This window comes from Branchiostoma floridae, chromosome 6, assembly GCF_000003815.2.
Source record: "Branchiostoma floridae strain S238N-H82 chromosome 6, Bfl_VNyyK, whole genome shotgun sequence".
NCBI classification, from domain to species: domain Eukaryota; kingdom Metazoa; phylum Chordata; class Leptocardii; order Amphioxiformes; family Branchiostomatidae; genus Branchiostoma; species Branchiostoma floridae.
The window spans coordinates 24,471,563-24,484,605 of record NC_049984.1 but is presented as its reverse complement, the minus strand read 5'-3'; the positions used below and the strand labels follow the sequence as shown (position 1 = coordinate 24,484,605).

Sequence of the window (13,043 nt, the reverse complement as noted above, 5' to 3'; positions counted from 1 at the left end):
AACCGCTACACACCTACCAAAAGTCAAAAAGATCCATTCACAATTTCTCCACGTATATGCTGTTGACATACATACAGACCCATGTAACAGAAACCATAATCTTCTTGGAAAAGATAACATAACTACGACAGACTAAAAGAAAACTACGACAGACAGGTTTTGAAGTAATAAGAGCAAGGGAGCTGATAGAAGTATGTGAAATGAGAACATTTTGCCCGGCCTTCACCTGTTGATTTGAATGCAGTGTTTAGGGCACAGGTGACAACAGAGGACAAACAAACAGAAAAATATCATATGTAATTATCAAAAAAATAGTCTAAAACGAAAGATGATGGTGGAATATTGTAGATATTCAAGGGAAGTTCGAAGGAATGGTATACGGAAATTGATTACAAGTTGATCCAGGATATTAACACAAGAGAGTATTAAGACATCTAAACAAATCAAAACGTACAATACCTGTCTGCCCCTTTGGTGTAGTAGAAATGGCACTTGGATCTACAAATGCAAGAAATGGCCCCGTTATCATCTAATAATAACATGTGACGTCAGGTGAAATAGGCTTGCGCCGAATGAGGCAGTTACAGCTTCAGTACTACTGGGAGTTATGCCAAAGTCAGTTTTGAAAGAAGGAAGTGTACACGCTAGAGAGAAAGATGTGCAAACAGTATATATTGAACAATTGTAACGTTACACCACATAACTGTCGTGTTGATACCTGAATAGAAATGTGATCATAAATTTACTGTCACTCACTCACTCACTCACTCACTCACTCACTCACTCACTCACTCACTCACTCACTCACTCACTCACTCACTCACTCAGTCACTCAGTCACTCACTCACTCACTCACCCACTCACTCAGTCACTCACATTATCTGCTGTAATGGTGTGCCTTTCTAATAAATGTGGCTTAGTTACCTGCGAATGAATACATACTAGTAGAAAATGTAGCTACAACCATATCTAACACAAATAATATACATTGTAGTAGCAGTGTGGATCTTTTGGAACAATTTATATGATTAAAACTTCACACCTAGTGAAGAAAGTGAAGTACCTTTCTCTGTAGTGAAGCTGGTTATAGCTGATGTGCTGGATTGGATAGGATCTGGTCCTGAAGCTGTACACTGTACCCTGTACGTCACTCCGTACTTTGTTGTAGTAAAGTTGAATGTTGATGTGGCGTCTCCCACTCCCTGGGAGTTATTAGAGGATGTGTATGTGGGGTTTGCAGACACCGTTGTGCCACTTTCTGTGAGAGACCAGCCAAGAGTGGCAGGTGGCCGCCCCCCTGTACTGGTACAGGTGAAGGTGACGGTGGTGTTGAGTGGTACCTCTGACATACTGGAGGTCGGGGGGTCAAACTGGACTTGAACAATAGGACCTGTTGTTGGTTGTACTGAAAGGATGACACGGAAAGACAAGAACACATTTGAATATTCAGACGGGGAGATGGTTGTACTGACAATAATAATGATATGTTTATTGCAAGTTCTTGCCCGAGGGCTAATTGCAGGTACAAACAACATGCATAACAAGGAAAATACAAAGGTGCTAGGAACTACATTCTATGACTATGTTGTGCTACTGAAGTATACATTATACTAAACTCGGCACAAAAAATTTGGAATATCAACTTCGGTTGATCATATTTCTGTTGTTTTTGCATCAATTTCAATGTGTTATATATCAATGGAAAGCTTTCGTGATTTTATTTCCAATGGTATCAAATTCATTATCATTATAAACTCATAGAACAAGCACCAGGCCTGCTTACTTGAGGGGATCACCAAAAAAAGTGCCCAAATTTCCCCGCTTCTGTTCAACACTGTATCGTCCGGTTGTTATGGCCGCGGGTAACAATGATTCAATCAATCGTTTTTTCGTGTACCTTTTGGTATACAGAACATCCCAGTTTACTTTTACCATATTTGAGTACAGTATTTTATGATTGTAAATTTATGGAACGGGCACCTGGCCTGTTTGCGTACAGGGTGGTCATAAAAATAAAGTGCCGCAATAACCCTACTAAAGTCAAACACTCCATTCAGCTCATTTCTTCCCGTCAATATTGACTTGTGAATGAAGGCAAATTGAATAAACAGGACATGTCAATCAACGCCACTGTTACTCTTTATTCAAGCAAACAATTTGAACCAAGAGATGCCAGCCATAAACCGTAGGAAGGCTATTCCATCCTAAGACTGTACTCCAGCATCCTGGAGGTAGTCTGCGATGGTCCTTGCTATGTGTGTTCAGTGTTGACAGGTGTTCTAAGCTTGCAGAATGGAATTTGGTCCAATATTGAAGAGGTAGGATATTCCGACTGGATGGAGGATTGCGTCCCTTTATCTCACCACATTGAAGTTACCTGGAATGGTGACGAGTCTTGTTTTTCCTATGGCGGTTATACCTCCCCACACTATGACGCTGCCTCCACCACCAAACGCTGACAGTTACTCTTGCCATGTCAGCGTGCGGCTCTCCTTGCCACCTCAACGCATTGATTCGGCCATATCCAACTGCCGAAAAGGCAGATATGCTCTACTCAAATGTGCTATAACAAACTGGTATGTTCTGTAATCCATACGTGATGTGAATAAAGGATTGACTGAGTCATAGACACAGGTACCAATACCAACAGGCCTAGGACGATACAGAGTTGAACAGAATCAGGGAAATGTGGGCACTTTTTTTGGTGACCTTCTCCTGTAAGAAGGCCTGGTGCTCTTCTCATGAGTTTACAGTTATATTAAGGTTGATACTATAGGAAATAGAATTACACAAGCTTTTAATTGATATATAATACATTAAAATGTATGCAGAAATAGTGGAAATATGATATACTAAAGTTCATATTGCAAACGTGCCGAGTTTAGTTTTGTTGGGTTAGACTTCTTTTTAGGCAGTGGAAGACGAATTTGTCCACTTTATTTATAATGTATGGGTTCTTTGATTTTGATAATGTAATTGATTTCTCGTTGTCAGGAACAATTAGAAAGTAAGCGTGTATTTTGGATACACTCATAAATAGACTCATAAATAGTTGGTTTCTTATATCATCATAAAAAGAACAATTAGAGATAAAATGGCACTCGTTATCCACAGCATTTGAGGGGCAATATTTGCAAATCCTCTCAGACACAGGTAGCTTCATATATCTCCCCTTTTCTATTCCCAGGGGGTGGGCGCTAATTCTAATCTTACAGGTAGCGGAACGCTGCTCAAAGTCACAAAGTTCGAGATATTTATCATAATATTATAAATCAGCTGCTCTAAGAGCTACCCCATCCGAACCATATGTCTGATAGAATACCTAAGCGGTAAATACTATGAGCACACATGTCTAAAACTCTTGTTAATAGTTAGATAATGAAAAGGATGGTTCATCCTTCCTTGTCATGACAATACAATGTATCTCTTCACACGGAGGCAATTACGGTGTCTGGTGATGAACTAGCTCACCTGAACTTAAGGTTAGAGACAATGAGACGATCTAACCACGTTTCGTGCATCTTTTTAGTGACCATGTGCATTCATTTCTATTTTTCGGTGTCCTGCCTTTATTCTTGCAGGAATGGAATGGAACAGCCATTGCATTGAGAAGGATGTCGCTACTTTTCTTAGCCTTTGTAATGATCTAATAAGTGTCTGATAGTTTGATGTAGACTTAATGCCACTAACCTCTGACAAGCAGCTCTGATATCAAAACCGTCAGTGTTCCATCTTGTTCTATAGCCTCACAACTGTACGTTCCTTCATCAGCAATCTCTATGTTGTCCAGTCTCATGTTGGGGCTGCCGTTTTGGAGCAACAGCTCTGTTTTATCTGGCATACTGTCAATAGTGATGATCATCTGACCATTTGTGCGGATGAAACCTTGGATAATGACCGTTCCACCTTTTTTCCATATGAAGGCGACAATAGCAGATGCACCGTGTTCACAGAGAAGGATTTTTGATGTGTCTTTCACCACAGACGCAATCACTGTAACGATTAAGGCAAAGGAAAATTGATTTATAAAAGGAACATCGCCGTAACTTTCGATCGGATGTATTTTTTACTCGATCCTTGCTGTGTACTTCATAGTAGCAGTCATTGTTACTACCGAAATCTAAACAAACGTAGATTTCCTCACAGCAAACTCTACTAGATCTAATACAACATAAAACTGTAAATGTATTCTCATACCTGTCTTTGCTTGGGAAAATTGTACAAACAAAACATGAACAGCAAAATGCCAATATTTCAAGCCGTTCTCGTGCTTTGACCTTTATGTCGTCTGGTTAGTCAAAGCGTTAATATCTCGCTCATGAGGTATTTTTAATTGTGTAGTTTATCTAATCCCACTAGCACGTTTCGCTGCATCCACGATACCACTAACGACTAACCGCATCACAATACGGTCTATCTAAAGCTGTTCTTATGGTGTACGGTTGTGGGTTTGTTAGATATATATATCTTTCTAGCTCTCTTTCAAATATGAACACGTGCATTCAATGTTTCTGAATTCCAAAACGACATGTACTTACTCAACACCTGCAAGTTGACAAAAGACGTTTCACTGTTCACCGAAGCTGTTACAGCACATTTGTACTGTCTTTCATCATCAAGTGTTACTCCGGTCAGTTTCAAGTTGACGTCACCAACCATTTCCAGACGCCCTGCATACTCAGCAGGAGGTGTTGCCTGGTTGTCTGTAGTTCCCCCTGTCTTGATGTACAAGTTTATAGAACTCCCTCCGCTTGTGACTGTCCAGGTCACAGAGAGTATGTAACCATCATTAGCCTGGTCGTAGTCACACGGTAGAATCACTTCACCGCCAACAAGAGCATTTACGTTGTATGTGGTTTGTGATGTACCTGCAAGAGTGGGTGGGTGGGTGCAGCCTGCTCCCTAAGATCTGATGGCGGGAGTGAGTGGGGGTCCCACGTGTGGGTTAGACCCTGAGAGCGACTGCATCCAATTAACAACTTTGATCCCCGGGGGGGGCCCAAAGATCCACAATTATCTGCACGCTCCCAATGACGGACTAGAGACTGTGCTGGGCTGGTAAACTTTAATAACGAAGCATAAAAACGACAAATTCACCAGGACCAGACCCAGCGGAGCCGAAAGAGAAGAAAAGGAAGGGGGGGCGTGCAGAGAGTGGAGGAGCGGACCCCAGTAAAGCCCGAGGGTAATGCCTATTAAACACGCAATAAATACAAGTTAGACTATAATACGTAATGTAGTCCTAACCGTACACAACAAGTGCGAGTGCTACTGTAGCTCGTACAGAGAACGCGAAGACTAAACTACAGAACATTCGAACTACGGAACAAGCTAATGAAGAATATATACAATATAATACCAAATAGTCTCCTGAATAATATGTAATGAACATTGAAATTTTGCACAGGACCAAAGCACGCATGCCGAACCTATCTAGTTGGAGTGCTGTCAGACAATTGCGGTAGCAGGTTTTGGGAGATGGGAGGACAGGCCGGCTAGCGGTCAGCCAAGAAGGCCGCGGCTGATGGTGTCGGCGAGGTGCTTCCCGAAGGACCGGCGCTGTTCAAGGGAGGAGTCCAAGTACACTTCGTACGCGTCGGACGACCAGTCCCCTAGCAGTTTAATCGTGTTGGAGTCGGCGCCGCAGCGCCAGGCGAAGGTAGCTCCGCCGCGACGGAAGCTGTGCCCGGAGTACTGTGCTGAGGGAAGGCCTGCGGCTTCAAGCAAGGTCTTAAGGTGGGACACGAAGGTGGCGTGTGTGAGCGACACCAGTCCGCCACCGCTGGCTGGGACGAGAAACGCGGGTGAGCTGTCCTTAGCCGGAAGAAGGTGGAGCATATTGAGAACAGCCTGACGCGGACAGAGGGGATGGCCGGGTATGGCGGACACTGGAAGTTGCAGAACTCGTTGTCGGAACTGTCTCGTTTTGGACCACTTAACGTGAACCATTAAACCGTCCGCAGTGAGCTGAATCGACTCGCGAGCGAGGTGTTTGTCGGGAGAGAAGGCCGTCCCCGATGGAGGAACAAGGTTAGACTTGCGTAGCAGGGTGAAGAAACCGACGCAAAAGGCCGCCCAGAGTGTGGCGTGGAGTGGGCGCCGTAGATCCAACAGAGACCTGAGGCGTAGTAGAATCGAAGGCGTGATAGGCAACTTTTGCTGGCTGACGTGCGCGGAGTGCCTGGAGAGGGAGGTGAGAACGAGTTTAAGATCGAAGGCGTTCGCCGGAGGCGCGGTCAGGCCGTGAAACAAGTGCAGCTGCCGGACGCCGTGGACGTAGATTTTGATGGTGTCCGGGCTTTTGCATGACCTGGAAAGGAACTGCGCATACCTGGCTAGGGTGGGAACGTCCGTGGGAAGAGCCGGGAGGCCGAAATACTCGCAGAACAGGAGGAAGGAGCGCCACTGCGTCCGAAGATTGTTGTATGTCCCGGTGGCGAAAGCTGACCTTTTGGAGGCGGCCACTTGTCGGTCCAGGAGACACAGTTGAGACGCAGGACCTGAAAAAATCACAGATGCGTTAGCAACTCAAAGTTCGAGGGGGTGACGGGGACTTCACTGACGCATATGCCATCCGTCAGACGGAGAAAGGCCTGGCGATGTGACGGAGACGTGTTCCAACGGCTGAGATGGTCGGCCAACCTGTTGTCAATGCCCGGCAGGTGCACGGCGCGCAGTTCGAATTGCCCCTTCGCGGCGCAGAGCCACAGGTTGCGTAGGCACGACTGTAAGAACGGCGATCGACTGCGACCGGAGTTGAGTACTGTGACGGAAGCCTCGTTGTCGCACAGAACCACGATGCGCATTCCCAACCAGTGTTGACCCCACAGGCGAACGCAAACCAGGATCGTGAGTAGTTCCAGGCTGTTGATACAAGGGTCCTGCTCGAGGATGAAGGCAGGAAAGACCGCGTGGAAGTATTCTCCTGACGATTCCAAGAAGCCCCCACAGCCCGTCAGGCAAGCATCGGAACTGAAGACTGCGTCCGCTTTGGTCCACCCGGACTGGGGGATGAGAGAGATCCCGTTGTACGTAGGGAGGAAGGTGACCCACCAGGCCAGATCTTTGCGAAATTCCTCGTCGAGGGGCATGCATGTGTGTCTGTCCGGAAAACGGCGCAGAAACAGTAACATGCGCGAGATGAATAGCCTACCCGGGCGCACACAGGAAGCGATGAACTGTAATTTACCGAGCAGGGACTCAACGTCTCGACGTCGCGCTCCGACTTTGTGGCTCTAACCGCGTAATTCCGTCAAAGTGTCAGTCAGACGCTCAGGTGTGACCTCAATCGTCATGCGCACGGAGTCGATAATCTTCCCGAGGAAGACGAGACGCGTGGTGGGCGGGACGGCCTTGCCTGCCGCCTCATCCAAACCCAATTCCAGTAAGAGTCGACCCAGGCACGCGAATGCGTCAGGAGCGCGCGCCGGTGTATCCGCACCGCCCAAATCGTCCAGGTAGTTGACGCAAGTGTAGTCGTAGGTGCCATAGATGAAGCGTACCGCGTCCGTAACGCGCTGACAGAGATGGGAGCCCGTACGAATCCCGAAGGGTACGGTGACGTCAGCGAAACGACTCCCCTCCCACTGAAAACTGAGAAGATGGTAGTCAGCAGGATCCACGTAAAGTTGACGGTATGCCCGGCTAAGGTCACTTTTGTACAGTAGACAGCCGGGGCCGAGCCGCGCAACTAAGGCAGTCAAGTCATCTACAGACGGGTAACGTAAGCGCACGCGCTCGCCGAGATAAGTGTCCGTGGAGATTCCAGCGTTGACTGACGTGAACTCGGGAAAGCTGAAGTCCACCACTATCCGCCTGCTACTGGAATCTTTCTTTGGGACAGTCTGTAATGGGCTACAAATTAAAGGCGGGTTGAAGAAGTCTGTAGGTAATGGACCTATGGTGGCCCCGAGTCGAAGTTCCTTGCTTATATAGTCATTAACATGATCACGGTAGCGCAGAGATGACGCGTGATTTGTGAGAGGGACATCTGGTTGACGCGGACCGGAGTAGTTCACAGGGAAACCAAATTCGATCAAGTCGCAGAGATCCTTATCTGTGTAGTCCACGAGATAATGGCGCCACGCGGGGACGTTCAGCTTGGTGGGTACTGGGAGGCGGCAGCCTCTGAAGTTGGGCAGGCCGGAGGCATGCACCGTGTTATGCCAGCGCTGGAAATCGGAGAGGCTGGGAGGACGGGGCGTCTTGGCGTTCCTCAAACGATTGATGGGCCCCTCGACAGGGACCGGAGACAGGACACTGTCAGGGCCTGGGGGGCCGACCGCTGAGTCGACCGAATAAACACTGGAAGGGTAATCGCGCTGATCGCAATCATCTGACAACACACCAGGGCACTGAAGAACGGGCCTGGTGACGGACCCCGACATCTGGGAAGTTTTAGCCGCTGGTGGCAAGTCCAAACAGAAGGGAGAGATGGGGATCACATCACCCGACCGATTCGTACCCGCAATGCTAGAGCTAACATCATAATAATCGCAAGAGTTCTGAGACGCAACTACGGTGGTCGAGCTACACTCTCGGCAAGGTACATCAATATCATCAACATCATAATGGCTAGATCGTGAAGGAATACATGACAAAGTATGAGAGGCGCCAGGGGCCTGTCGTTCAAATATGGTTACATGCGGTGAGAAACCCTCGTGTCGGGGAACATATACAACAGTACTACCGGAGGGGGCCAGTTGCTCCAACATAGGGACATTTGACGTGTGAAAACAGACGTCCGAAACAACACTACCCGGCCCGTACACATGTGGCAAATTACTTGAAGTACTCTCACGCGGAGTAACACAAGACATCGTGCCCTCTCTGCGAGGGATATCAATGAAATCAAAATCTGATCCCTCTTGGCAGGGAACGTCAATTATAACAACAACATCATCATCAGGAGCATAGCGCTCGTACGCATGTGACAAACTTCTCTCAGGATGAGATACGTGCGATAAAATATCCTCCTGGTGAGGAGCACTAGTTAAATCAACATGAGGCCCCTCTTGGCAGGGGAAATCAATAACATTAAGACATGGAAAGATGTCAGAGTCGGGCCCCTCTTGGCAGGGGAAAGTACTAGTATCGATACGAATACTATGACTAAAAGTCTGAAGGAACGGGCGGTCATTCACGGTAGATGGTCCAATGTCAAGGTTTTCACATACCTCAGGGCAGTCCGTGTTATGGAGAGTTAGTCAGTCTGTAGTACTGTCCTCTTTCTTGGTCGTGGTTTTCTCACCACGTCGTCGACAGGTGGACTCGGCATGTTTATACTTTTGTCCCGTAGTGTCCAAGCAGTACGAGCAGTAGTGGGCGTAACGGCACGAGGTGGAAGAACACTCCCCTTTGGTGTACTTGTAACAGGTCCTGACGGTTGTCTTCGGCTTACCCGTGGTGTTGTTGTTGCCCTTGAGGTTGTCGGGGTCGCCGTCAAAATAGTAGTCCTTGAGTTCCGTCCAGTCGTTGTTCCACTTCGTGGGGTCGCGGAGGGCCTGGTTGATAGCCGCGTGGTGAAAGGCCCTGACGACCGGCCAGCGATAACGTGCCAGCCGGTGGCAGGCGAACTGAAGAAGGGCCATTCGTCCCCTGGCTTCCCAGGTCGGGAGGTTGGGCGACAGGAGCAACCCCATGCTGCCGCTGAGGAACTCCTCGGCCGAGAGGTCTTCATACTTAGGGGCCTCTGCGGACTGACTGTTGAAGACAAAGTTCTCGGGAGACAAAAGCTTTGTCTTACCTTTAGCGGGAGCCTTTTTGCTGTCCGGGGTGACGAACTCGAGGTCTGGGTAGTTCTCGTTCACCCTTGTGACGAGCTCCTTGTTCATTCGTAGGTGGTCTAGTGTCAGGTCGCCGGGGCCCAGGTGGAGAGCCGCGCCGAGTGTAGCCGCCTCCTCTGCCGACGTGGATACTTTGGGGCCGGTCTGCTTCGCCTCGCCTGACGGGGGGGTTGGACCGCTTGATTTCAGAGCCCCTAGTCTCTTCTCAAGGGCTGCCACCTCGTTTCTAAGCTCCGCTTCCGCGATGGCCTTCTCCAACTCAGCCTTGCGCTGTTCCAGGACGTCCATCGCAGACTTAGGGTTGGGGTCCTCGAGCTCGATGGGCTGCTTGTCTGCCGGCGGATCCTTGGCAACCCCCTGGCAGTGCTTGCCGTATTGGCCCGCCTTGTGACAAGACAGCGGCTCGCCACAACCAGAGCACTTCTTCACTCTTTTCGGGGTCCTCCCCATGATTAAGGTGGAAGGAGGAAGGGAAGAACGGAGGTGACGGAGAAGAAATTGCGGAGACTCTCTGATGCAGCCTGCTCCCTAAGATCTGATGGCGGGAGTGAGTGGGGATCCCACGTGTGGGTTAGACCCTGAGAGCGACTGCATCCAATTAACAACTTTGATCCCCGGGGGGGGGGCCCAAAGATCCACACTGTTCACTGAAGCTGTAACAGCACATTTGTACTGCCTTTCATCATCAAGTGTTACTCCTGTCAGTTTCAAGTTGACGTCACCAACCATTTCCAGACGCCCTGCATACTCAGCAGGAGGTGTTGCCTGGTTGTCTGTAGTTCCCCCTGTCTTGATGTACAAGCTTACAGAACTCCCTCCGCTTGTGACTGTCCAGGTCACAGTGATTATGTTACCATCATTAGCCTGGTCGTAGTCACACGGTAGAATCACTTCACCGCCAACAAGAGCATTTACGTTGTATGTGGTTTGTGATGTACCTGCAATAACGAGACCTCGGTGTTATAAGCTTCTCTCAACACCTCATCTATTTTCTTATCAACTTTTATCAGTGCACCAAGGCTCAAACTAGCTGTGTTGGCTTTCCCTTTTCATGTTTAACATGTGCTATAAATTTACAACATACTCCAGCATCCAATACTGTCTATCGTCATACTGGTAATCAAAAATTCGAAACTTCGTGCGGAAATACGTGCAGAGCTGAAACTGAAAAATGGGCACGGCTATACACAATGTATAACAGATTGAACAAGATGGTAGAATCCCCGGCTTTCGAGATGATCTTAAGTCAAAGAATCTGTTGATTGCAACGAGTACACAAAGACTTTTCCAGTGCTAAATATTCATCTTTGTAACAACATCAAGTCATGAATCAAAACGTTATATGTGTATATATATACGTTATGAATTAATAGTGAGAGCCTATTCAGGTACAGTACCAGTACATTGATTTCCCAGTAATGTAACGTTAAGTAGAACTGTATGATTTTCACGCACTAGGTACCAGTACCCTAGTGTGGACGCCAAGTTATGTAAATTGAAAATGTTGGCTCTGATAGATCTATAGTGTTATGTTCGTCATGTGAAAAGGAACATGTGGAGACGATGGAGAGGATTAACTGAACTCGGAACTGATCTGAACTTCCGTCATAATACATACGTATCCTTAAGATTGGCGAAAAATGTTAGGTGTTGTATGTTCTTATAGATACGAAAGCTCTGATAGTTAGAAACACTTAATATGTTAATAAGTAAACGTCGTAGTTGCACATTCTTACCTTGTTGTATAAAGGCCAATAGACCACTCAAAATCACAATAACCCTCATTTCGGAACTTGCGATTATATGTACTGTTCTGTACTGACGGCGTCCTCAGGGCCGGGCCAAAGGGTCAGAGGGAAAGGGTCATTTGTCTATTATCAATCTGTTCAGATAATAAAAACGCTTTGTAAACTACACTAAAAGGGACTTGATCTATTCGAAAGGTACTTGGATCCTCATGCATTATGTTTTAGCATATTAGTCAAAGTGGAAGTATGCGACATCCCAACATATCCGTACAGAACATCTGTTTGTAGTAACGTCACCCTGATACTTTACCTATTATTACTGTCAAGTTGTTCAAATGACGTAATGACGCATGCGCTTTATCGACCACTTTGTTTTCCACAGCAGGAACTGAAACCTGTTTGGTCAACCAAGACGTGCCTAAATATTTACCGAATATAGGGCGCAAGCGGGTTATACTAAATAAGGAACAGAAAAAAATAATTGGGGGCCACAGAATCAGTACACTAGTTACCCATACTGCAAAGAAAATGTATCAAGTAGTCAACTATGTTTTATTCTCCAACTTGAGAGAATTAGATATTTCTATGAAACAACTTAAGCCTTCTGTTTGTTTCTTTTGTGTCGACATTCTTTCATTTTAAGTTAAGCAGCGCAGTTAAACATTAACTTAGCACATTAGCAACGAACATAAAAAGAATTGTGAAAGTATAGTTTTTTTATCCAAAGTGCCATTCTACAGCATGTTTTATACCTATCACAGAGCAATGTGAATGTTGGGACATCCGATTGTCATATGTAAAATTTACAACTTCAAAATAAACAACAAATCCTGGTATACAAACAAATATAGAGTGTAAGCAACATGTACATGTATGTATATGTACAAACCAACTACTAGTACACACAGCTGCCGCCACTGAGCTTTCAATACAAATTTCAGCCACTGAAATATCTAAAGTTGACTAATTGCACTGTGGCTGGAGGGACCAGGTAACCTTCGTCGACAGAGTCTCGTAGTCAGTCTATGTCTTGAGTGTTCACACCTATATCTTGTTCCGTTTGTCGTATTCGAATTCGTATGTAGTTTGGCACATCGCCTGTACTCAGTTGCGCGATGATGCACGTTCTTTTTTTATCGCGGTAGCTGTTGTTATAATCGATGTTATAATTTCAGAAATCACCCCTATATTTTCGGTATTGCGGAACAGGCAATGTGGTTTTGGCGTTTGGTGAGCAGCTTATCTCCAAGCAGATAGGGAAGGTTATTTGTTGTCTAATTCAAGAACAGCTGTCGCGGTAGAGGAATTCCTAAACAGATGTTTAACTCTGCCTTGCTAGCGCATTGCAATGGCCAATATTTTTTCCTGGTATACGTGTTAGGCGTTGCGATAATATTGCCAAGCAGATGTTGCGTGATTCCTCTGCCGCTTTCAGCATGCGTGTTGTCAGCTGTTCTATGGTTATAAATGTTTCGTCGGCGTAGTATATATATATAGTTGTAACTGATGT

General features: G+C 46.5%; 1 protein-coding gene across 1 annotated transcript; it reads right to left on the bottom strand.

Annotated features, from left to right (window-relative positions):
- Positions 1–454: 454 nt before the first annotated feature.
- LOC118417871 lies at positions 455–10,419 on the bottom strand. The gene is made up of 5 exons (XM_035823623.1): positions 9,746–10,419; positions 4,539–6,500; positions 3,691–3,993; positions 1,064–1,405; positions 455–498 (listed from the first exon to the last, which is right to left on the bottom strand). Exons 1-2 carry the CDS (start codon positions 10,233–10,235, stop codon positions 5,503–5,505), a joined length of 1,488 nt encoding a protein of 495 aa, XP_035679516.1. The 5' UTR covers positions 10,236–10,419; the 3' UTR covers positions 455–498; positions 1,064–1,405; positions 3,691–3,993; positions 4,539–5,502.
- Positions 10,420–13,043: the final 2,624 nt, after the last annotated feature.

Excerpts from the sequence above, each read along its gene's own strand:
- LOC118417871 (XM_035823623.1), bottom strand. The coding sequence starts at position 10,235 with ATGGGGAGGACCCCGAAAAGAGTGAAGAAGTGCTCTGGTTGTGGCGAG. Across the intron at positions 6,501-9,745 it reads CAAAAAGGCTCCCGCTAAAG|GTCCTGCGTCTCAACTGTGT; the intron begins GTAAGACAAAGC and ends TGATTTTTTCAG.